The following is a 26,898-nucleotide window of genomic DNA, read 5'->3' as shown; positions in this document are numbered from 1 at the left end:
AAAAAAAAAAAAAAAAAAAAAAAAAAAAAAAAAAAAAAAAAAAAAAGTAAGGAGGCAGCTTTAGACTAAACTTTTTTTTTTTTTTTTTTTTTTAACTGCTCCTTGCAGAGCAGGGCTAGCTCATAGGCAGTATGCCCAGTCTGCTGGCTAAACTTAATTTAACAAATTCAGTTCATAACAGCCTCTCAGTATTTTTCTCTCTTGTTTCAACTACTTTGTCTCAGATTATTTTTATTATTGGGAGTGGCTTGGCCCATACTGTTTTAGTTGATTATGTTACTTTGTGGACTAGGCCCTGTATTTTTTAGCACTAGCAAAGTAGTTGTCAGAGTTGTTTAGGCGATCTCTCACTATTTAAACTTTTGAATGTGTATGCTTCTGAGCTATATTGTTTTGCATTTTATTTTATTTTGATTTTTGAGACAGGGTCTCACTCCGTCACTCAGGCTGGAGTGTAGTGGCATGATCACTGCTCACTGCAGCTTCAACTACCCAGGCTCAGGTGATCCTCTCACCTCAGCCTCCTGGGTAGCTGGGACCACAGGTGCGTGTCACCACACCCAACTAGTTTTTTTTTTGTTGTTATATTTTTTGTAAAGACTGGGTTTTGCCACATTTCTAAGGCTGATCTCAATCTCCTGGGCTCAAGCAGTCCACCTGCCTCAGCCTTCCAATGGGCTGAGATTACAGGGGTGAGCTGCTGAGCCCGGCTATGTTTTGCATTTTAAGAGCACACTTGTTTTACTGTTTTCTACTCCTATAAACTTCTCTTTAGTAAAGAAGAATGATTAAAATGGAGGTATAATAGAGTATAATACATTTTTCACTTAATCATTTCATTTCTCTACCAATATTATCTCAAATGCTGGCAAAATTAACATTCTACAAAGATTATACAAAACACAAATAATAACTTTAGTTGTGTGAGTTAGCAAAACGAGTGCAGTAGAAGTATAAAAATACCATTTTTTTAAATTAAAAAAATCATTAGTATCCCAGGATTGGTAAACTGAATTTAATATATTTTTTCTTTGTTTTATTATAGCTCAGGAATCTTGCTTTTAAGAAAATTCCCCAGAAATCCTCCCATGCTGTTTGTAATGCTCAACATGATCTTCCATTGTCAAACCCAGTACAGAAGGATTCACGAGAAGAAAATTGGCAAGAGTGGAGACAAAGAGATGAGCAGGTACAACTAAGTAAATAAAATTGCTTTGTTATTCATTGACTTTATGGATTTTTCAGATGGCAGTGCCTCTGAATTCATGTCACCACTGTTCTGAGAAGCAGTTTGTATTGGATTAATTCACATTTGCTGCTTTTAATAAGGGGTTCTGTTTTTGATCTACTCAAAACCAAAATTGATACATTTGTTGTTTATGTTAGTTTTGGCAATACGAAGCAGTTATTTTGTGGTTTTAAAAATCATCTGCCTTTTACAAATCAGGGAGAGACAGGGAAGGTAGGGGAACAGTATTAAATTATTCCAAGTAAGAAAATCACATTTGTAGGGCAGAGGTCTCTTGTTAAAATACCCTAGGCTGGAAGTGGTGGCTCGCACCTGTAATCCCAGCAATTTGGGAGGCTGAGGCGGGTGGATCACTTGAGCCTAGGAGTTTGAGACCACCCTGGGCAACATAGCAAAACGCTTTGTCTGCAAAAAATAGAAAAATTAGCTGGGCAGGGAGGCGCACACTTGTGGTCCCAGCTACTCAGGTGGCTGAGGTGGGAAGATCACCAGAGCTCAGGAGGTGGAGGCTGCAGTGAGCCGTGATTTTGTCACTGCACTCCAGCCTAGGCAGCAGAATGAGACCCTGTCTCAAAACAAAAAACAAAACAAATAATACCCAGTGACAGTTTTGCTTAAAAAAGAAAGCTTTTGGGAAACTTTACCGTTGTTTCTTTAACCTGTTTACATGATATTTTGTTCTTCTATGTCTCTATTAAATGTCATTAAAAACCAAATAAAATAGATAACTCATTAAGACCAATACATATCTTTTTTTGTGTGTGGAGTCTAGGAAAATAACATACTAAGCGTGGAATGTACTCTAGGAGATGCTGTATGTATATAGTAAGTGATGAGTTATTTATTTGCCTGTCAGACTATCATTTGATACATTCAGAATGAGTATCATTCTAGCAGATATTAGGTCTAGTAGAGTGGCTATTTCTGTCATTCTTGGGTTATCAGTTTTAAAATAAATAGACTATACTAAGTTATTCTCTTAACACAAACTATGCTAATTATAACATTTTCTTTAGGATTTTGCAGTGCCTGAGGCTCATCATTATGAGCATCAGTTATTACTGTAGAGCCATGCAGTAGTGCTGTTCAAATGGCAGTTCCAGGCACTGGTATACTGGATAAATCATCTTGTACTGTTTCTAGGGGTTGATTCTTTTTTTCCTTATAAAATATTCATTATAACCGATTCTTGTTTACAAATATAAATGTTTTAATGATCTACTTGTTTAGCCAGTAATAGAATTTGCCAGTGTCTTCATTGGAGAGAATTTCTCCCAGTGGCCTAAAGTGCACTGGAGAACTAATGGAGGAAAACTACTCAAATTTGCACCAAAATAAATTCCATGCAGCATGGGAACTTGATCACAGATATCTGATTGCCTTTTCTTCTGCTCCCACTGATTGCTGCTGAAATGAGCAGGTAATGATGAAAAGGAAATAGTCTAACTTGGCCCTGATCCTATATAAGGATGCCATTGAAGGCCCAGGAACTTTGATGAATTTCTGCCGAGTATACTACTGATGGATCACTTAGGAAGACTTAGAACCTTCTGTGGGAGCCTCACTTGGAAGAAAATAATGTGTGGAAGTAGAGTAGATCTTGGGATAATTACGCTGAGAGGTGAGGAAGAGATAAGGGCAAGCCTTGCAACTGATGGACAATATACTGTTTGGAATCTATTTTATTATTACTAATAAATTAATAATAGATTTCAAAAGTAGCTACATTTAGAGGGATCAGGCAATGACTACATACTAGGCAGAAAGCATACAGTATGATGGGTGTTCTTCCTGACACAGTATGAGAAATTTCCGGGATGGAGGGCTGAGCCAGACAGAAAGCTGGACATGGAAAACTTAGCTGTTATTTGGCTGCTTATGTCAAACACAAAAGAGAAATTATGCTAGGAACAAAGTTTCCTAATCCTAAATCACCATATTGATAATGCAAATTTACATCAACTAAGTCTCAGCATACAATCTGAGAGCTAGAATTAAACACCCAACCAGATGGACAGTAGGAAAGCACCCAGTTCGCCTATTTATGAGCAAACACTAGATCTCAGTTGATCTCATGTCAATGGAAGAAAAGTTTCTGCCACATGAAGGAAAAGAACATTGTACTTAGTGTCTGGAGTGAAAGCACACCTTGAAAAAGATTTGCTGCAGGAAACGGAAGTCAATTTTAGATAGCACCTGTGTTTTGCTTTAATAAAAATCAAGAGGCTAGAACATTTTATAAAAGTCAAGGGGATAGTAATGTTATATAACAAGGTAAGATAAAATAATGGACTAAAATGAAAAAGTGACTGAGAGAAATTAAAAGGGAAATGGGTGAATTAAAACTGAGACAGGACTGGGCGCAGTGGCTCACACCTGTAATCCCAGCACTTTGGGAGGGAGGCCTAGGTGGGTGGATCACCTGAGGTCAGGAGTTCGAGACCAGCCTGACCAACATGGAGAAGCCCTGTCTGTACTAAAAATACAAAATTAACCAGGCGTGGTGCTGCATGCCTGTAATCCCAGCTACTTGGGGGAGACTGAGGCAGGAGAATATCTTGAACCCGGGAGGCAGAGGTTGTGGTGAGCCAAGATCATGCCATTGCACTCCAGCCTGGGCAACAAGAGTGAAACTCCGTCTCAAACAAAACAAAACAGAAGTGATATGGGTGAATTTTAAAATTTAGCAAAATAAACTCATAGCAGATTAAAAACTTAATTAGAAGGACCAGAGTATCTACAAAGCTGAGCCAATTGTGTGAAGGAAAATTGGAGATAAGTTTTTCTGATAAAATTGACATGATAGATTGGAACACTGAATTTAAATCCAACAGAGGCATAATTAATGTCCCTGAAACAAATAGAACAGAGGCAAGTATTAAAGATTATGTTGATAGGCCGAGTGCAGTGGCTCATTCCTATAATCCCAGCACTTTGGGAGGTTGAGGCAGGAATATTGCTTGAGGCCAGGAGTTTGAGACTGGCCTGGGCAACATAGTGAGACCCCAGCTCTACAAAAAAGAAAAAAGATTATTTTGATAAAAATTTCCTAAGCTTAAGCCTTGAATCTAAGCTTGAAAAGAACACCAAATTTAAGTCTTTTAAGAATTAGATTCTAATTTTAAGAATGAGGAATAAGGAAATAGTAGTATAAATATATGCACAGGAGAAAACTTGTTGCCTACACAGGATGAAGAATCAGGCTGGCACTTTAAATACTAGAACCAAAATGTTAGGACCAAGAATTCCACATCTAGCTTAGAAGTCATTTGTGTGAATGTGAAAGAAACACACTCAGGCCCAGTGCAGCAGGTCATGCCTGTAATCCCAGCACTTTAAGAGACCAAGGTAGGCAGATCACTTGAGCCCAGGAGCTCGAGACCAGTCTAGGCAATATGGCAAATCCCCATCTCTACAAAAAAATGCAAAAATTCACTGGATGTGGTAGCGCATGCCTGTAGTCCCAGCTACTCAGGCTACAGTGAGCCGTGATCATGCCAGTGCACTTCAGCCTGGGTGACAGAGCGAGACCCTATCTCAAAAAAAAAAAAGAAAAAAGACACTCTCAGACATAACAATAACTGAGAGAGTATACCACCATTATCCTTTCTGCAAATTTTTCTGAGATGTGCTCTTGCCAATTAAAAAGGAAATCTAAATGAAGAGTACAATTAAAAAACACACTAATGGTGAGTAAGCTGGTTCAATAAATAATTAACTCTAAGTAGTAGCTAACTTGTATCTATCCCAGCACACTTCATTGTGGAAAAGTGGTCTTATATTCGCTACCCATTTATTTGCTTAGATGTATATATCAAAAGGTGTTTATGTTTCTTAATTGAAATGGGTGTCATATGATATATGATGTATAAAATGATATGTAAATTATATCCCAGTAAAGCTGTTTTTCTTTTTTTTTTTTTTTTTTGAGAGGGAGTCTCGCGCTGTCGCCCAGGCTGGAATGTAGTGGCCGGATCTCAGCTCACTGCAAGCTCCGCCTCCCAGGTTTGCGCCATTCTCCTGCCTCAGCCTCCCGAGTAGTTGGGACTACAGGCGCCCGCCACCTCGCCTGGCTAGTTTTTTGTATTTTTTAGTAGAGACAGGGTTTCACTGTGTTAGCCAGGATGGTCTCGATCTCCTGACCTCGTGATCTGCCCGTCTCGGCCTCCCAAAGTGCTGGGATTACAGGCTTGAGCCACCGTGCCCAGCCAGCTGTTTTTCAAAAAAACATGTAAGTCATGGTTTTGACTTGGTTGTATGCATAATTTTCACTTAAAAAAATTTTTTTTTTTGAGACAGAGTTTCGCTCTTGTCGCCCAGGCTGGAGTGCAGTGGCACAATCTTGGCTCACTACAACCTCCACCTCCCGGGTTCAAGCGATTCTCCTGCCTCAGCCTCCCAAGTAGCTGGGATTACAGGCATGTGCCACCATGCCTGGCTAATTTTTTGTATTTTTTTTTGGTAGAGGCAGGATTTTACTATCTTGGCCAGGCCGGTCTTGAACTCCTGACCTCAGGTGATGCCCCGGCCTCAGCCTCCCAAAGTGCTGGGATTACAGGCGTGAGCCACCATGCGCAGCCACTGTTTTTTAAAATGATTAAATCAAGATCAAGAAACATACTGTTCACCAACAGCTGTTGTCTATGAATAAATCTCTGTAGATTTTTTTAGGTATAATCTGTTTTATTCATGATGCACTGATATTATTGATTCCAGTGTACCTTTTTTTAAAAGTCATGACTCAAAAAATAAGTAGAAAAATCTCTTAAGGGTTTCAGTGATTAACAGACCGAATTTTATTGTGTATTTCTTCTGTTACTGTATTGATTCAAAGTCTACACGTCACTGGTATTTTTCTCACTCTGATGTGAAATGTCTGTTAGTATGTCCACAATAGCAAGTTCTCTCTTATGTGACATCCTTCAGTTCATTTTATAAAGGTTTTTTTCCAATAACTTGTTCTGGTTTTGTTTGTTCGTGAGTGTAATATTTATCATTAACTGTGTGACTGGTGTAATAAATCCCTTGGCAGTAGTTTGACTACCTGGTTTCCTTATAAGGGGTATAAATTCAAATTAATCCATTGTATTTTTGGCTCTTTAGCAACAAAATTAATCACTTTTATGCTAGAAAGCATTACTTAGTAGTTGTTCTGGAAAGACTCCTACAGGTCCCTAGGCTTTGTTTGAAAGTGAAACAAAAACTGTGATATCTTCAGGCCACTGGTCTCCCCAAGTTTCTTTCTCTCTTTTTTTAAAATTTTCGTGTATTTTTTGAGACGGGGTCTCACTCCCATCGCCCAGGCTGGAATGCAGTGGTGCAATCATGGCTAACTGCAGCCTCGACTCCCAGGCTCAGATGATTCTCCCGCTTCAGCCTCCCAAGTAGCTGGGACTACAGGCACACTGCACCATGGCTGGCTAATTTTTTGTATTTTTAGTAGAGATGGGGTTTTGCCATGTTGCCCAGGCTGGTCTTGAACTCCTGGTCTCAAGCAGTCCACCTATCTCAGCTTCCCAAGGTGCTAGGATTATAGGCGTGAGCCACCACAGCCAGTCTTCTGACCAGATTTCTTGACAGGTAGCTGAGAGCAAAAGATTGATGACTCACATGAAAAAATTTATTCATTATCTTAATTTTCTATTTATAACTTTAAATTTAAATGTAAATTTACAATTTAATTTGTAAATTTCTGCTCCTTTTGTGACATCACTCTTAAATGTAAATTTCTGCTCCTTTTGTGACATCACTCTTGTCCTTACACATACACATTTATATTCTATATTCACTGTATTGGAGTCCTGTTAATTTCAAAATTTATTGTGTTTTTATAAGTTGCATTATTTATGGTTCTATTTTCATTACTACTTTTAGTTCTTTCATGACTCATGAACCATTTTTATTGCTTGGGGGTATGATAAAGCATACAACAAAAATGCAGACTTAGTAAATGCAAACAGCACTCAGAAGACATAAAAATACATTAGCTGAGATGAACTGAATGTAGTAATGAATGTGAATGATACATGTCATTTTTGTAGAACTCTGACAACCTTTGTAATAATTGTGTTCAATAAGACTACTGTAATATTTCTGGGAAAATAATCTTGCCTTCCAAATTACTGAAAGATATGTAGTCTACACTTTGAAAATCTAACGGGTTAGAGGACCACTATGCACTACTGCTGTTAAGTGTAATCAGTTGGCTGTAAGTATTAGATATCTTCAGAATGAGGATCTTTTTTGTTTTATAATAACTATATTTCCGTGTTGCCTATGGTAATTGAAGACTGTTCATTTGGAATTTGTTTTGTTTGGATTTAAATGGGTAAAATTGTAATGGTACTTAGACTTACAAATTAATTTTTAAAAAATGTTAGCACCAAAATATTTACTGTCCTTTAGGCTTTTCATTGATTCTTCATACTCTTTAACTGATTGAGCTATAGGTTTGCTTAAATAGAAAAAAAAAATGTTTTACTACTAGATGGGGAGTAGGAAGCAATGAGGAAGTCAAGAGGAAGGGGATCTGAAGTACTCCATCTTGGGCACATGTAAGTATCTTCTTGAATTCTGTAGGCATTTTAGGCCTACTGTTTCCTCTTTTTCTTCCTTTCCTCCTCCTCCCATAAATAAAAAGAAAATAATAAGGAACTTACCATTTGCAAACTTAAACAAGGTACTTTTTAAAAAGTATGCTTTTATTTGCATTTTATTGCCTGGAGCCTGTCTTATAGGCCCAGTCTCTGTCTCTGTCTCCCTCTCTCTTTTACTTGTACATTTACTGATTAAGTAGATTGTCAGCTATATTTATAGCAGTCTTGGACAGAGAATAAAGATATGTTTAGAGAATTTCGAATCATGTTTTCTTTCTCTTTTCTGATATGTGTTGGTCTTGTGCTACCATTCTCCCTATTATCTAAGGTCAAAAACCTTATCTTTGATTCTTTCACACTTTATATTGTCAGTGTTCCAAAACTTGATCAGTCTCTTCTTTATTTTCTGCACTGCTACATTTTGGTCCAGGTGCCCATATACTGTCTGAGATTACAATGGCTTAGTCAGACACATTGATTCTAGGTTCTTGCTCTTCTAATATTCCAGTTTATGTCTTAAAAATTACTTTTGTTTAATGTTAGCATTCCTCTTTTATCTGCCCTATATCCTTAAATTTTAGGAAGTGTCTGGAACCTAATGCTGCCCTAACTAAGCAATCTTACTTTCTGCTATTCTGCAACATGGGAGGGTAATTCTAATTCATTTGGTACTGCTCTTATGCCAGAAACTGTGCTAGGTACTTCATACGTATTACAAGTTTAAATCCTCAAAACTACCTTGTACAGTTGATATTCCAATGTTCTTTTTAAATATTCTGAGATTCACAGAAGTTAATATAACTTGTTCAAAGTCACAATTAGCATGGGTAGAATAGGAATTTAAATTATCCATTTCTGTTATCTCCCAAAGCCTGTGTTTTTTCCACGTCTTTTTCTTGTAATGTTTAAAATTCACTTTTGTCAGAATGACTTTCCTTAGTATCGCATAGTATATCTATTCTTAATATTGTAACATTAACATAATGTGGCTCTTTGTGCAGTTCTGTTTCTGCCTATCCAAATTGTATCTACATTTAAATACCAACGTAAAATTACGTTTGTTGTCGATCTTCTTTTTCTCAACTTCTGTAGCTCTTTTAATGTCTTACTCTATTTCCTGTAGCTCATACACATTAATCTTACATCCTCAACTGGGTAGGAATTCTTCAAGGGCAAAGACCAAATTTAAGCTGCTTCTTTAAATTAAGCCCCATAGGCAGGGAGGGCACAGCCCCTAGAAAACTCTAAATGAATCCTTAGTGGCTGATTGATCATACAGTGAAATTTTTGGAAGATTTGTTCTAGTTTTCAAAAATTTAAATTTAAATCATTTTTGTCTACCTGCATTTTCTCGTATACTAGTTTATGTTAACAATTAAAAGGTAAATTTAAAGTCCGAACTACTATTAGAATCAGTTGCTGGGAGGGCCATATTTTTTTACTTTAAAATTTCGATGTCGTTCAGTTTTTATCAAGCTATTAGAATGAGCTGCCTTAATATTTAAATTCTGTGAGTTAATATGAAAAATAAAAATGACGTCTAACAAGACTTCCACTTCCTAACTTGTTCTGCCCACTACCTTATTTCTGGAATATCGTCAGACTATGTGACATATTAAAAATAATCTCAAATGCCCTTTCTATAATAATTAAATGCCATCAATAGGGATTAAAAGTTTAGTAGCAAATTGAACCAACTTTGTTCAGAATAAACAAGTAGTTTTGTTACTTTTTCTTTTTTTGAGATAGAGTCCCACTCTGCCACCCAGTCTGGAATGCAGTGGTGCGATCTCAGCTCACTGCAACCTCCACCTCTGGGTTCAAGCGATTCTCCTGCCTCAGCCTCCTGAGTAACTGGAACTAAGGCATGCACCCCCATGCCAGGCTGATTTTTTTTTTTTTTTTTTTTTTTTTTTTTAGTAGAGACAGAGTTTCACCCTGTTGGCCAGGCTGTCTCAAACTCCTGACCTCAGGTGATCCCCCCACCTTGACCTCCTAAAGTACTGGGATTACAGGCATGAGCCACTGTGCCGGCCTAGTTTTGTTACTTTTTCTGTTAGGATGATTACTGTCCTTTAACTGTAGTGAAACATTTTGTATCAGTTTGCCATGAGGTTAGGTGGAGAAATTGATGTAAATTTCCTTTTATCTTATAACCGTTGAATACCCATGTACATAAGTATATATAATAAGCCTAAAAGATTAATTTATTACTTTTTCTTGCTAATTTCTAGTTTAGATTAATTTTTCACTTCTTTTAAGTTATTCCATAAAGTATGTATAATTTACACTGGGCTTAATCTGACTTTCTAGTCCTATATATCCTTACTTACCATTTTAATTCTAATTGTATTTTTCTGAGTTAGATTGTTTTTCAGTGTAAGCTTAATCATTTTTCCTCTCTTTTTATTGTATCAGCATAGGATTAGATGAGATGCTTTCAAAGGGATGACTTTGTTTAGAAATGTTTAGTTCATAGTGTCCAGTATTAATATTTTTCTAGTTTTTAAGGTGTCTCTTTGAAACAGATCACTTCTTTTTGGAGTTGGTTTCTATTTTAGTTTAGATTTTTAAAAATTATTAAGCAACAGAAATAATTATGATTAACTTAGGTAAAAAAACTTTTTTGAAGGATACTGAGTGATTCTCAGATCTGAATTAAAAACTAAATAATTAGGTCTTGGGAAAGCTGGAAACCAAGGAATTTGGGAGTGCTCAGAGGCATGAGCTAGTAGATGTCATTTTTTGACGGTTATCATCAGATAATTAAACTCCACCTGCTTTTTCTTTGTTCTCAAAATTCCTGGGAGAAAAAAAAGGAATTGGATCACTTGCCCCCACCTTTTGTCATTGGTGATGATAGCTTGGGTGTTTGTGTGGTATGGCAGTGCTTAGTGTACAGAATTACGTGACTGGCTGTCCTGCTGAGACCATGGGACTTTGGAATGAATTGCAGTTATTTAAAGGAATGGAGGAAGGGATTCTGGACTGATTAAAAAAAAAAGAGATGCCCACTAAATTTATGCTTTTGTTACCCTGTACACATGGACACATACATGTATACAAATCCAGGATGTTTACACGTCATGTTGCAACTGTCTTATATACAGCTGCAAATACACTCACCTATGCCCAGCAGTGGACAGCCCAAAGTTCCATCCAACTACTGCAGCATTCTGTTTGGCAATTAGGAAAAGTAAGTCCTGTAGAGATTAATTGGATTGGAGGATGGTGAAAGCTAGATTTTAAAAAGTTAGGTGAGCCGGGCACGGTGGCTCACGCCTGTAATCCCAGCACTTTGGGAGGCTGAGGCGGGTGGATCATGAGGTCAGGAGATCGAGACCATCCTGGCTAACACGGTGAAACCCCGTCTATACTAAAAATGCAAAAAAAAATTAGCCAGGCCTGGTGGCAGGCGCCTGTAGTCCCAGCTACTTGGGAGGCTGAGGCAGGAGAATGGCGTGAACCCGGGAGGCAGAGCTTGCAGTGAGACGAGATCGTGCCACAGCACTCCAGCCTGGGTGACTGAGCGAGACTCCGTCTCAGAAGAAAAAAAAAGTTAATTGAGATTGATTAGTGAAAAAGAGGAACAAATGTATATCGCAAAGAATCATTATTAGATGACTTAAAGCAACCATATAGTTTATCATTTTGAGAGTAAAAAGATGCACTATGAACAATTATTCTGTAACACCTGGCATATACCAGGACATTTGGCAACCTTATTCTGTACCTGTGGTTTTTTCTATATCCAGGAAGTGGTATACTGTGTTCAATAATGCTTATTGAGTTTTTTTTTTAGTATTCTTATATTTTTGAGTAATAATCACTCATAATTTTTGGTGTCCTAAACTGAATGTTGCCTTTGACATCTATTATAGTGCCAATAATTTGGTAAGATTTTTTTTATTAAGGTAAAAAGTAAGATTATATCATATACAACAGATAATTAACAATGAAGAGGAGAAATGAAAATCTCAAAATTGGAAGTTTGTATTTTGATGTCTTCTATAGAGTATAGGCTTCCTAGTTTGGCATGGCTATATAACTTTGGAGAATCTATATTGTTTTTTAACATGTTTGCTTTCTTTTTCTCTATATATAGTAATGTGTGTGGTTATTTTGCTCGTGTGATGTAATGATACTGTCTGTTTATTGTGAAACTTTTTTTTTTTTTAGCTGACATCTGAAATGTTTGAAGCAGATCTTGAGAAGGCATTATTACTAAGTAAATTAGAATATGAAGAACACAAAAAGGTATTTACATACTTAATGATTTAGATATTTTAGAAGTTTAAGTGGTGAGGTTAAAATCAACCTATTTGAATTTTACATAAAATTTCTTCTATAAAGTTTATCCAAAAATTCATTACCGTAATAAAATATTACCAAGAAGTGTTTGTAATAGGATTCCTTCTCAAGTTTTGAGATAGAACAGAAACAGTTGGACTAAAGCTTTGTCTGGCGACTTGGAACGTTTAGTTAAGGAATTTCCCCACCCAAGATGAAGGGAAGAGAGAGAATAAAATTCACAACAGATGATTTTAATTTATTTTTATTATCATTTTTTCTTGGGACCGAGTCTCAGTCTGTTGCCCAGGCTGGAGTGCAGTGGCATGATCTCACCTCACTGCAACCTCCGTCTCCCAGGTTCAAGCAATTATCCCGCCTCAGCCTCCTGAGTAGCTGGGACTACAGGCGTGAGCCACCACACCCAGCTAAATTTTGTTTTTTTAGTAGAGATGGGATTTCACCATGTTGGCCAGGCTGGTCTCGAACTCCTGAGCTCTGCTGATCCACCTGCCTTGGCCTCCCAGAGTGCTGGGAATACAGGCGTGAGCCACCGTGCCCGGCTGATTATTTTAATTTTAAATGAACATAGAAAATAAGTGGATTTAAAATTTTAATATGGGCTACTATAGTACACGGGCATTTTTTAAGAGACCTCTGGCAGAGATGCACTACAATCAAATAAAGTAGGAGGCCATTTCTGAAATTTTGGCCTTGAAAGCTCAGCATTTGTCACTGAACTTTGATATTAGGTTGTGTGCTGAAATGCATTCTATAGCTTGTTATTGTAGGAGGATTTGAGTAAAAAGAAGTGTTGGTTTCCAGTTTCTGTATTTAAGTTGTGTGAGTATTCATTATATTAATATCATTTAACATTTTATTCTTTAACATTTATTGGGATTATTTTTTGGTTTATAAAATTTGTTCAAGCCGTGATTACTCAGTGGTTGATCTTAAATGGTCTCTGGTCATCCTTGAGACATTTTGGCCATGTCCTTGTATATTAGTGTCTTCATCCAAAATGAAAACAAGCAAATAATTAAAATTCACAGCAGCTACTCAGAAGGCTGAGACAGGAGGATTGCTTGAGGCCAGGAGTTTGAGACTAGCTTGGGTTAACACAGCAAGACCCTGTCTCTAAATGTATGGTTTTTTTTAATTAGCTAGGCATGGTGGTGTGAGCCTGTATTCCCAGCCACTTGGGAGGCTGAGGTGGAAGAACCCCTTGAGCCCAGGAGTTAGAGGATGCAGTGAGCTATGATCATCCCACTGTACTCCTCCTGCCTGGGCAACAAAGGGAGATCCCATCTTAACAAAAAAATTCACAGCATTGCTTTTGCTAGTTACTGAACTTAGTTCCAGGGAAAAGGAAAAAAGTTGCTAATGAAGTGGGCTGTGTATATTATATGTGTTTCATTTCCATATCCCTCTTTCCGTTACCCCAAATGACGAAGAATGAACTATAACCATTATTGTTACATAGCCATTTACACACAAAGCAGGAAAATTACAAAAATTGATACAGCTAGTTTTACTATGATTTAATCATTTAAATGGACTATCAGGTTACACTGGAGAAGTAATCCTGTTTTGCTCAATTAGGAGATAAAATTTGTCAAATAGAATATTATACAAAGGTGACTTCTTGCTGTTACATTTATGGATATATGTCTAGATTCTAAAGCTAGAAGGATTACCTGTATCCTTAGAGGAGAAATAGAGTAAATAGTGTTGATAAAATGTCATACTCCCAGCCAGTGTTCTTTGCACAGTCATAGGTGTAATACTCAAAATCACTGATTTTAGCAGATAATAATGACTAAGAGAAGGGAGGAACTTCTTTTGTATGCAATGGGTAGTTCGATGGGATTGTATTGATGTGTAGTCATTGAGATAAAAGTCAATATTCAATAAAACAATTCTTAATACAATTGTTTTAGCCTAAGGATTTTTATAACAGATAACTAAAGTTTAGGATGGCATTTTCTTTTCTTTTCTTTTTTTTTTTTTTTTTGAGACAGAGTTTCACTCTTGTTGCCCAGGCTGGAGTGCAATGGCGTAATCTCGGCTCACCACAACCTCCGCCTCCCGTGTTCAAGCGATTCTTCTGCCTCAGCCTCCTGAGTAGCTGGGATTACAGGCATGCGCCACCACCCTGGCTAACTTTGTATTTTTAGTAGAGACGGGGTTTCTCCATGTTGGTCAGGCTGGTCTTGAACTCCTGACCTCAGGTGATCTGCCCACCTCTGCCTCCCAAAGTGCTCGGATTATAGGAGTGAGCCACCATGCCTGACTGAGATGGCATTTTCTGTTCTGTTCTGTCAGTTATTCACCAAATAATTATTGAATAGCCAAAATGTGCCCCTTGAGTGTAATGGAGGGAGACATAATGTATAGTATTGAAAGATGTATGTTCTCAGTGCAGTGGAAATTCAGAAAACTAGAAGGTTTTTCAGTGCCTTTAATGGGGATGGGTTTTAGGAAAGGATTCTTTAAAAAGAGTCTTATTAGATGTATTAGAAGTTCATGAGGTAGACAAGAGGAAAGTAGGCATTCTGAAGGAAGGAGTGGCAAGTATATAAGAAGTATACATGTGAAAGAATATAGCATATTTGAAAAACTGTCATGTAAGGACCTAGAACTTCTGGAGATACAGCCAGAAGGATAGGACATAAATTACTTCATGTACTAGGCAAGGAGATTGGGTTTTATACATCCATTGGCAGAAAGCTGTTTAATCGTTTTTTTTGAGATGGAGTCTCACTCTATTGCCCAGGCTGGAGTGCAGTGGTATGATCTTGGCTCACTGCAAGCTCCGCCTCCCGGGTTCATGCCATTCTCCTGCCTCAGCTTCCCGAGTAGCTGGGACTACAGGCGCCTGCCATCACGCCTGGCTAATTTTTTGTATTTTTGGTAGAGATGGGGTTTCACTGTGTTAGCCAGGATGGTCTCGATCTCCTGACCTTGTGACCCACCCACTTCGGCCTCCCAAAGTGCTGGGGTTACAGGCGTGAGCCACCATGCCCGACCCTAATCATTTTAACTTTTAGATTGATTTTGGGTTTTCATTTTAGAAACTCATGTGTAGCAGTGTAGAAGATGGATTGAGGAGCTAAAATTAGAGACTGTTGCAGTATCCAAGCAAAAGGGAGTTGGGGAAATGACTGAATGTACAAAGAACAGAGAATGAATTTAAGAGATCTTCAGGAGATAAGTTAAACAAGACCTAGTAATTAATTGGCTGTAAGGTGTGTAGGAGAGTAGGCAAGGATACTCTGAGGTTTCCAACTTAGATGTGCAGATGGTGGCGGCATAACAAGGTTCTTCATAAAGGATCGAGTGGGGAAGGCAGGGTGGTGAGATGGAAAGATAGAATATATTTCATGTGGAGATGCTTATTGAACATTCCAGTTCAGTTGTCTGTCTATAGAGAAATAATTAGTTTATTGGTAGAACTTTAAACTTTGAGATTGAAGAGCAGTGGGTATAAAGGTTAAATAGGTTAAGAGTGGGATAATGTGAACACCTGCTACGCTTTTGAGACGGTTGAGAAAAGAAGCCAGCAAAGGAAGCTTAGCAGTAGTCAGAAATGTATTAAGAAAACCAAGAGCTGCTTGAAAAAAAAAATGTGTTTTGGATTTGGCGATAAAGAGGAGGTTGACTTTAATTTTAGTGTCAGAGACCAGCAGAAGCCAGATTTCAGTGGGATGAGGCAGGAAATTGCTGATTATTGTCTTAAATTTGGTCTTGAAAGGAGGAAGGTAGCAACGAGGAGGGGGTTATAGACCAAGGTGTAACTTTTTTTGTTTCATTTTAATGTTTACGATGTAAGGGATTGAGTAAATGAATAAAGAGGTATCTCTTTATACAATTTGGCTGGCCTAAATTTTGGTTTTTTATTTGCCTTTTATTTTTTAAAAAAATAAGGAATGGCCTGAACCTGGGAGGCGGAGCTTGCAGTGAGCCGAGATCGCGCCACTGCACTCCAGCCTGGGTGACACAGCGCCAGACTCCGTCTCAAAAAAATAAAAAATAAAATAAAAAAAATAAAAAAATAAACTTTAAGAAACATATTACCTATTGGTGAGTTTATTTTACAGTTTGTAAACTGAACTTAATTATTGTTGGTAATTCTTTTTAGGAGTATGAAAATGCTGAAAATACTTCAACTCAGTCCAAAGTTATGAATAAAAAAGATAAAAGAAAGAATCATCAGGGAAAAGACAAACCTCTCACAGTATCACTAAAAGATTTTCATTCGGAAGGTAATATATATACAATGCTATTATGCTAAAAGAACTATTCTACATCTATTTTATATTTCAGTTGTAAATATCTTTATAATTTTTAAACAATAAGTAAAAGTTGTTCATGTATCATGTAGAATGTAAAAAATGTAAACCTGTGTCTTAGTTTGTTTTGTGCTGCTGTAACAGAGTACCTGAGAATGGGTCATTTATAATGAAAGGAAGTTTATTGGCTCACAGTTCTGGAAGCTGGGAAGTCCAGTATCAAGATGCCAGCATCGGGTGAGGGCCTTCTTGACAAGTCATCACATGGCAAGAGTGAGAGCAAAAGGGGGCCAAATTTGCCCTTTTATAACCAATCCCACCTGTGAGGGTGGAGCTCTGATGGCCTAATTACTTGTTAAAGATCCCACCTCTTAATATTGTTTCAATGGCAATTAAATTTCTTCTTTTTTTTAAGATGGATTCTCACTCTGTAGCCCAAGCTGGAGTGCAGTGGTGCAATTGTGGCTCACTGCAACCTCCGCTTCTGTGACTCAAGCAATTCTTATGCCTCAGTCTCCTGAGTAGCTGGGACTATAGGCCTGTGCCACCATGTCCAGCTAGTCTTTTGTATTTTTTAGTAGAGACGAGGTTTCACCATCTTGCACAGAATGGTCTCAAACTCCTCAGCTCAGGAGATCTGCCCGCCTTGGCCTCCCAAAGTGCTGGGATTACAGGCGTGAACCACCACACCTGGTGGCAATTAAATTTCAACATGAGTTTTGGAAGGGACAAAACTGTTGGGAAATAAACTAAAACCATTTGGGGTTTTAAAGTAATTTAAAATCAGTCATTAAAACCCCATAAAACTTTAGTAAGAATTTATCTTTTTGTATTTTTGAGTTTGTCTCTGTTCTAAAACTTACTGAAAATAAAAATTGACATTTGTAGTTTGAGTCATCTTGAAACATATTATTTTCCTTATACATGAACTGATTTTGCTTACAGTAAGCCAGGAATAATGTTTTCATATTTCAGCCATTATTGGTCAATGTCTTCAAGTTATCTGGAACTGCATCTTAAAAAATTAAAATACAAATTTTAGGACAAGACTTATTACCAGAAAAGTGTTTATAATATCATTTGTATTTTTTATCAAGTGGAGAAGACAGAAGGAATTTTACTATCCACTAAACTTTTGAAGAAAAACCACAAAGCACATTATTTTTAATGTGGGAAATGTTAAACAATACTTAGCCTGTGCTGTACAGTATGGTAGCTGCTATTCATGTGTGGCAATTTAAGTAAAAATTAAAATGAAAATGTAGCTTCTTAATTGCACTAGCCATATTTCAAGTGCTCAGTAGTCACATATGACTAGTGGCTTCCATGTTAGTCCAGTTATAGAACATTACTATCATCACAGAAAATTTTATTGAACAGTGCTTTGTCTATACCAGTCAGAATAGTTGCTCACCGTATGGACAGCTGTTTGTTCATTGACAGAGCATTTTATTTGATTCATATGAATTCAGCCTTAGTACATTGGGCATTGTTCTGTGAGGATAAATATTACCTTAGTAATAATTTTTTTTTTGGAGACGGAGTCTCGCTCTGTCGCCCAGGCTGGAGTGCAGTGGCCGGATCTCAGCTCACTGCAAGCTCCACCTCCCGAGTTTACACCATTCTCCTGCCTCAGCCTCCCAAGTAGCTGGGACTACAGGCGCCTGCCACCTCACCCGGCTAGTTTTTTGTACTTTTTAGTAGAGATGGGGTTTCACCGTGTTAGCCAGGATGGTCTCGATCTCCTGACCTCATGATCCGCCCGTCTCGGCCTCCCAAAGTGCTGGGATTACAGGCTTGAGCCACCGCGCCCGGCCTACCTTAGCAATAATTTCAAAAAGAAAAAACCTAAAATACTGCTTTCAGAAATAAGCCTTTCTTTGAAAATCAGAGAATATATTTAGAAGATTATATTGTTTTCCTTTGAGGATCAAGAAAGTTTTTCCCTGTAGGCTGCCAGTGATTAAGTTGCTTTGCTTTGGGAGTTAAAAAAACAAATATGGCCGGGCGCGGTGGCTCACATCTGTAATCCCAGCACTTTGGGAGGCCAAGGTGGGCGGATCATGAGGTTAGGAGTTCAAGACCATCCTGGCTAACACGGTGAAACCCTATCTCTACTAAGAATACAAAAAATTAGCGGGGCACGGTGGCACGTGCCTGTAGCTCCAGCTACTCGGGAGGCTGAGAAAGGAGAATCGCTTGAACCCGGGAGGCAGAGGTTGCAGTGAGCTGAGATCGCACCACTGCACTCCAGCCCAGGCGACAGAGGGAGACTCTGTCTCAGAGAAAAAAAAAAAAGACATTTTATTAAAAACTAGGCAGAAACGTGGAAATAATGCTTTCTAAAACTCCTGTTTTCCATATTTAATTTCTTAGGTAGTATGTAAATTTTAGAAAAACATCAGTATGGCCAGGCACGGTGGCTCACGCCTGTAATCCCACCACTTTGGGAGGCCGAGGTGGGCGGATCACGAGGTCAGGAGATCGAGACCATCCTGACTAACACGGTGAAACCCCATATCTACTAAAACTACAAAAAATTAGCTGGGGATGGTGGGTGCCTGTAGTCCCAGCTACTCAGGTGACTGAGGCAGGAGAATGGCGTGAACCCGGGAGGTGGAGCTTGCAATGAGCCGAGATCGTGCCACCGCACTCCAGGCTGGGGGACAGAGCGAGACTCTCATCTCAAAAAAAAAAAAAAAAAAAGAAAAACATCAGTATGTTTTTTTTTTTTGTTGTGCTTTTTTTTTTTTTTTTTTTTTTTGAGACAGTCTCGCTCTGTCGCCGAGGCTGGAGTGCAGTGGCCGGATCTCAGCTCATTGCAAGCTCCGCCTCCCAGGTTTACGCCATTCTCCTGCCTCAGCCTCCCGAGTTATCAATATGTTATTAAAGAGAAGCTACACAGCTTTTGCAAGTCATGATTAACACAGTTGAGGTTCTTCCTTAGGTTCTGGCTTCACATTGTATGCTAAATAGAACATGCTAGAAGAGTGACTGTGTAACTTACCAAGATTTGGTAGTTTGATCTGAAGTTGGTGATTTTGGCATTTACTGTGTTTATGGACACTGTTATGATCAAGAAATTCTTTAGAGAACTGGACCAACTTTTAGATTCTGAGGCGTAAGAAAATTATATTATTTTTAGTCCTTGAGAATAGAAAACTGCTGCTGTAGACAAGAAGCATTGTTAAGTATTAGATATCCTGATCATCTCCAATTTAAATAAGAATACTTGCTCACTATTTGTACTTTATTTAGAGACAGAGTCTTGCTCTGTCGCTCAGGCCGGAGTGCAATAGCACGATCCTGGCTCTGTGCAGCTTCCGCCTCCTGTGTTTAAGCGATTCTCATGCCTCAGTCTCCCAAGTAGTTGCGATTACAAGCATGTACCACCATGCCTAGCTAATTTTTTGTATTTTTAGTAGAGATGGAGTTTCACCATGTTGGCCAGCCTGGTCTCAAACTCCTGGCCTCAGGTGGTCCGCCTGCTTGGGCCTCCCAAAGTGCTGGGATTACAGGTGTGAGCCATCACCCCTGGCCTTATTTGTACTTTAAATTCCCTTACGCCTTCCTCATTCTGCTCTTGGTAATTGCTTTCCAGAAATGCTGTGTTGTTTCTAGGCCTGTAATTTCTTTCATCTAGATATATTTGTTATGGGTTATTTTTTGTGTTAATTGTATAAATATATATCAAGTTTTAGGTTTTTTTATAGTACTATTAAATCACCTTGATGTATGTTTTTAAAATAAAATAGCTAATAGTTTTAAAGGACATAAATTACTATTCTACCTTTTCGTTACACAAAAGCAGCAATCTGAACGTTTTTTGTAGTTGTAGTAGCCTGTAATTTGATTTCGGACATATTTGTGTCCCCTTAACTTGCTCCCCCCACCTCCCAAATTATGTGGATCAAAAAACTAAATTATGTGGAACTGTGGAACTCATATGCTTAAAATGCAATAATATCCCTTGATATGGGTGTCATTTACTAGGATAATAAGACTTGATCCTTAAGCTGAGTAAATTAGTAATTATATACTGAATTTTAACATCTTAAACCTAGAAAAGTAAATCAGATGAGAATCCTAGAAAACTCTTAAATGAATTCTGTAACTCATATGAGATAATTTTGAAATTCTGTCCGTTTGGTGTTTTTTTGGTTTTTTTTTTTTTTTTTTTTTTACATGTTAAAACATTTTTGTATGTTAAATTCCTTCAATAAAGTTTCATCTTTATTTCTTTTTCATTTACAGATCACATTAGTAAAAAGACTGAGGTAAGTCTTATTGTAGCCATCTTGTAGAAAACACTGATGATTTTAAGAATAATACTTTTAATATTTAGCAGTAAGTCTTTTTTGAGACATAATCATTTAAAGGACAACCCGTAGGTTTGTCTTGAGTGAACCCAATCATGTTTCTGCCATTATATAAAGATGTAAAATGCATTACTATAGAATAAAAACAAGATTATTTGCATGAAGCATAATATCATTTGGCTTTATCATCCTAATTTGTGTATATGTGTGTATGAGCCAAAGGTTACTTTGTGTGTGCCAAGCTTAAAATCTCAGAGAAAAGTGGTTTAATCTCCCACTTTGTATTTTAATCTTTATTAAAAACTTATCCTGAGAAGATGTCTCATAGTATTTTGGAATTATGGAAATTTGAAATGAACTGTGATTCTTTAAATGTACTCATGGGTAGAGTAACCTGATTATATACTTCTCTTACCATCCACTGTTAGTGTCGCCTGCACTTCCTGTTGTTGGGGATTTGGGGTTTTTTGTTTCTGTTATTTAAATACTGTAGTACAGCCTCTCCAAATCTTTTAGTTGGGAGATTCTGCTATTTTAAAAATCCTCTAACACTGAGGAAGATACTAACAAAATGTTGAAATTATTTTTATCTTTAAGGTAATAATTTCAAAGTTTTGTTCTTCTATTATATATGTGTTCTTATTAGTAATTCCATTGTTTAATTTTTTTTATGGTCAGATGGTCCTTGATTTAACTTATATATATGGCTTCTGACCATTTTTTTGTTTATTTCAGACATTTGCTTGACAGGCTAGGAAAATGAAATCTCTCTCTTAAAAAAATCACATCTAAATAATTCTGTGATTATATTATTAATTTAGTTCCTAACTACTGTGCATGCAAACACAGAATTGATTTGTTGTTAAAACAGATGGTTGATTTTTTTTAAAGTTATTTGCAAACCATTGTCATCATTTCTTAGATTAAAATTTAAATGACTACATATATGGACTGAATATTAATTCCATGTTTGAAAGTGGCAAACATACTTTTGAACTGATTCCAATTTATTTTTGTCCATTGATTTATTTGGGGGATAGTGTTATACAAATAAGAAAGCAGGTATACATTGTGTAATGCATTATTCTACAATAGTGCAAGATAACTCTATAAACTGTTTGATGCTTGCCTTTTCTTCTTTCCTGATTTGAAAGAAGACAAAAAATGCAAACTGACAAGATCCTATTTAATTATTAAAGATGAGTTGTATTTAAACAAGCTTCTGTATGTAGAATAATATATTTTGTATTTCCTTATAATTTTAGAACTGTGTTCTGTCTTGTTGAATTACCTGATACATAACATTCATTTTGAAGATTTCTAATGGTTAAGTTCCACATTTGTAAATACAGTCTAATTATAATTTATTTCCCTTATAACTAAATTAAGAAATTGGTTATAATAATACCTAATTCACATTACCTTTTTTTTGTTTTTGTTTTTTAACTTTTAAGTTCAGGGGTACATGTGTAGGTTTGTTATATAGGTAAACTTGTGTCACAGTGGTTTGTTATACAGATTATTTTGTCACCCAGATATTAAGTCTAGTACCCATTAGTTATTTTTCCTGATCCTCTCCCTCCTTCCACCCTTCACCCTCTGGTAAGCCCCAGTGTGTCTTGTTCCCCTCTGTGTGTCCATGTGTTCTCATTATTTAGTTCCCACTTATAAGTGAGAACATGCAGTATTTGGTTTTTGTTTCTGCATTAGTTTGTTAAGGATAATGGTATCCAGCTCTATCCATGTCCCTGCAGAGGACACAATCTCATTCTTTTTTATGGCTGCATAGTATTCCATGGTATATATGTACCACATTTTCTTTATCCAGTCTACCACTGATGGGCATTTAGGTTGATTCTGTGTCTGCTATTGTGAACAGTGCTTCAGTGAACATACACGTGCATGTGTCTTTATAATAACCATTTATATTCCTTTGGGTGTATACCCAGTAATAGGATTGCTGGATCAAATGGTATTTCTGTTTTTGGTTCTTTGAGGAATCACCACACTGCTTTCCACAATGGTTGAACTAATTTACACTCCCAACGGTGTATAAGCATTTCTTTCTCTGTAACACTGTCAGTATCTGTTATTTTTTGACTTTTTAATAATAGCTATTCTGACTGGTGTACCTTTTGATACTTGTTAAAAGCATGCCAAAATTATGTTCCATTTCCATTAGAGGTATTACTTTCTGGGACTTAAATATTTAAATGTTACAATAGTTATACCATTGATCTAGGAATTTAGAAGATCTTTTTTTTCCACAGAGAATCCAAAAAACCCTAAAGAAACTTTCATTTGAACTCTTAAATAAATTGTTATTTGCTCCTACAAATGTACTGGTTTTGTTAACATTGTATGCTGAATGATTGACTTAATTCATTCCATCTTTAATATATTACTTAGGCCAAGGGATTTTTTTTCATGGCTACTCTAAAGTTCTTAACATCTGTGGAGAATAATATTCTTCTTACCTACCTCCTCTTAAATCAGATATTTATTGGATAAAATTCAGGAGGGAAAAGATTTTACTTTATTGAGGGTTGATGAGGTGTACTTGAACTGCATATATATTCCTCTAACTGTTAACTAAACTTGTTCTCAGGTTAATTTCATTATTTCTTTTTTCTTCTGTCTAGAGTAGGTGCTTGTACATACCTCTTTATAAAATCTCAACAAATCATGCCTTTTCAGGAGTTTTATTTGATTCTTAGTCTTTTTCTGTTGGACTGAAGTTGTTTTGTTTTTTAATATGTTGCTTTTTAAATGCCAGAACTGTTAGGAAGGGAATCTCATAGATCCTCATTTCTCTCTAGTCCTACTTTTTTCTGGCCTTCCAAACTCTGGTCCTTCTAGTATAGTTTTAGTTTTAAAAATCGTAGTGACTATCATGTGTCTTGAAGTCTAAATGATCAAGTCTTCAATATGCTTGAATGCATTATCATTGGAAGAGTACCCAAGAAACTGTAACAGTGGTTGTCAAAGGCGACGGTGGGGTAGATATCAGACAGAGGGATACAAGAAATAGCCTGCTTTTTATAGTATAAGCTTCTGAATTTTCTGTCATGTCCGTGTACTACTTATGTAAAAATTATATTAAAAATGAAAAGGACTGTGTGAAGAAAGGAACCAGGGGACAAACCTAGTCCTATCTGTCTCTACAACCTACTTCCTTATTATAGCACTGTGCTTTAGCACTATGCTCCACATGTCTACCTTTAGCTGATTATGAGTGTGGACAAATAATTTATTCACTTTAGGCCCTAGTTATATTATGAAGAGTAATGTTGGATCTGTTGATTTCTAAAATTATGATAAATGATCAGAGTGCGGTTGAAAATAAAGAATAAAGAAAAATACACCAAATAGCGAACCCTGTAGTTAATGCTACCAACACACAGGAGTGTGGCAGTAATAAAATTAGACTATTAATTTTTTTTTTTTTTTTCTTTTTGAGATGGAGTCTTGCTCCGTTGCTAAGCTGGAGTACTTACTGCAACCTCTGTCTCCCAGGTTCAAGCGATTCTCGTGCCTCAGCCTCCTGAGTAGCTGGGTCTACAGGCGTGCACCACCATGCCTAGCTAATTTTTGTATTTTTAATAGAGTTGGCGTTTTACCATGTTGGCCAGGATGGTCTCCATCTCTTGACCTCGTGATCCACCCGCCTCAGCCTCCCAAAGTGTCAGGATTACAGGTGTGAGCCACTGCACCTGGCCTACATTTTTAATTTTGTTTCTTGTTTTTTTTTTAGACTGTTAAATTTTAAAAGCAAATAAATTTAATCTAGCTTTAAATAAATCTCACCTAGAATCTGGTTTTACCTAAAGATTCAACCTATTTTCTTTTTTTTTTTTTTTTTTTTTTTTTTGAGACGGAGTCTCGCTGTGTCACCCAGGCTGGAGTGCAGTGGCGCGATCTCGGCTCACTGCAAGCTCCGCCTCCCGGGTTTACGCCATTCTCCTGCCTCAGCCTCCGAGTAGCTGGGACTACAGGCGCGCGCCACCTCGCCCGGCTAGTTTTTTTTTTTGTATTTTTAGTAGAGACGGGGTTTCACCATGTTAGCCAGGATGGTCTCGATCTCCTGATCTCGTGATCCACCCGCCTCGGCCTCCCAAAGTGCTGGGATTACAGGGTTGAGCCACCGCGCCCGGCCATTCAACCTATTTTCTATTCTTCTCAGTGTATTGAGCTCATTCTTGTTACTAAGCCTTTCCTTGTTTGTGTGTGTTACATTTGTTAGCTCTCTTTGGTTGTAAGCAACAGAAGGCCAACTCAATTCAGCATAAACAAAACAGAGACAGTTATTTGGTTCATATAACCACATCATGGAAGAATAGGGGGAGAGTTGACCTCATAGTTGACGGGATCCAAGCATTTAGACGGCTTTAGGACTCTCCATTTCACTCCCTACTCTCAGCTGCTATCTGTTCCTTCACTTCAAGCGAGATCACATGATTACTTGGGGATCTTGGGGTTATAGCTTTACAGAATTTCTTACAAACCGTTAATTAGCTGTTGAGATTTGACAGATTCATTTCTTTTTTTTTTTTTTTTCTTTTCTGTTTTTTTGTTTTGTTTTGTTTTTGAGACAGAGTCTCTCTGTGTTGTCCTGGCTGGAATGCAGTGGCGCGATCTTGGCTCACTGCAAACTCTGCCTCCTGGGTTCAAGCAATTCTTGTGCCTCAGCTTCCTGAGTAGCTGGGATTACAGGCGCCCACCACCACACCCAGTTAATTTTTTATTTTTAGTAGAGACGGGGTTTCGCTGGGTTGCCCATGCTAGTCTGAAACTCCTGGCCTCAAGTGGTCTACCGGCCTTAGCCTCCCATAGTGTTGGGATTTCAGGAGTGAGCCACTGTGCCTGACTCAAGTTGTTTTCTTTAAAAAAAGAATTTTTTTTTCTTTTTTATCATCTGCCAAGGCTCTGTCATCCATCAAGTTGTTTCCTTGAGGAGTTGAGTCAAGGGGCAAGAGTATTTCCTAGATGGTGTGATATATTTCCTATCATATCACATCAGGGGCCATAGAATGTGAGGTTATTTTTGTGATGTTAAATTGATTACTGGTTCTAAAACCATTCTCCAATAAAAGGAACCAGGACTCCTTGGAGAAATAGCTGTATCTAGGGTGATGACATGGAGTACACAAGATGAGCCCAGAGCCAGGCATGGTGGCTCTCGCCTGTAATGCAAGCTACTCCAGAGGCTGAGGTAAGAGGAATGCTCGAAGCCAGGAGATCCAGACCAGCCTAGGCAACATAGTGAGATCCCATCTCTTAAAAAGTTTTGTAAAAAACATTAGGCTCAGTGGTGCACACCTGTAGTCCCAGCTACTCTGGATGCTGAGGCAGGAAGATTATTTGAGCCCAGGAATTCCAGGATGAGCTATGATAGCACCACTGCACTCTAGCATGGGCGACAGAGTGCGACCCCATGACTTAAAAAAAAAAAAGGGGGCTGGGCGTGGTGGGTCACTCCTGTAATCCCAGCACTTTGGGAAGCTGAGGTGGGCAGATCATGAGGTCAAGAGATTGAGACCATCCTGACCAACGTGGTGAAATCCCGTCTCTACTAAAAATATAAAAATTATCTGGATGTGGTGATGTGTACCTGTAGTCCCAGCTACTCGGGAGCTGAGGCAGGAGAATCACCTGAACCCGGGAGGTGGAGGTTGCAGTGAGCCGAGATCACGCCACTGCACTCCAACCTGGCAACAGAGCCAGACTCTGTCTCAAAAAAAAAAAAAAAAAACCAACCTGGCCACAGAGCGAAAGCAAGACTCTCTCTCAAAAAAAAAAAAAAAAAAAAAGAGGCCGGGCGTGGTGGCTCAAGCCTGTAATCCCAGCACTTTGGGAGGCCGAGACGGGCAGATCACGAGGTCAGGAGATCGAGACCATCCTGGCTAACCCAGTGAAACCTTGTCTCTACTAAAAAATACAAAAAACTAGCCGGGCGAGGTGGCGGGCGCCTGTAGTCCCAGCTACTCCGGAGGCTGAGGCAGGAGAATGGTGTAAACCCGGGAGGCGGAGCTTGCAGTGAGCTGAGATCCAGCCGCTGCACTCCAGCCTGGGCAACAAAGCCAGACTCTGTCTCAAAAAAAAAAAAAAAAAAAAAAAGAGCAAGGGGAGGGGAGGCGCTGTGGCCCAGCACT

General features: G+C 38.0%; 1 protein-coding gene across 2 annotated transcripts in view; it reads left to right on the top strand.

Annotated features, from left to right (window-relative positions):
- GKAP1 (G kinase anchoring protein 1) overlaps window positions 1-26,898 on the top strand; it is a 93,918-nt gene that overhangs the window by 26,149 nt on the left and 40,871 nt on the right. For both annotated transcript variants that reach the window (XM_025359488.1, XM_025359489.1), the window contains 4 exons: window positions 1,046-1,189; window positions 12,025-12,102; window positions 16,277-16,400; window positions 20,682-20,704. In XM_025359488.1, coding sequence (XP_025215273.1) covers window positions 1,046-1,189; window positions 12,025-12,102; window positions 16,277-16,400; window positions 20,682-20,704 — 369 coding nt within the window. The remainder of the gene's footprint in view (window positions 1-1,045; window positions 1,190-12,024; window positions 12,103-16,276; window positions 16,401-20,681; window positions 20,705-26,898) is intronic.

This window comes from Theropithecus gelada, chromosome 15, assembly GCF_003255815.1.
Source record: "Theropithecus gelada isolate Dixy chromosome 15, Tgel_1.0, whole genome shotgun sequence".
Classification (NCBI taxonomy): Eukaryota; Metazoa; Chordata; class Mammalia; order Primates; family Cercopithecidae; genus Theropithecus; species Theropithecus gelada.
The sequence above is the reverse complement of the archived record's forward strand: the minus strand, read 5'-3'. Positions and strand labels throughout refer to the sequence as shown.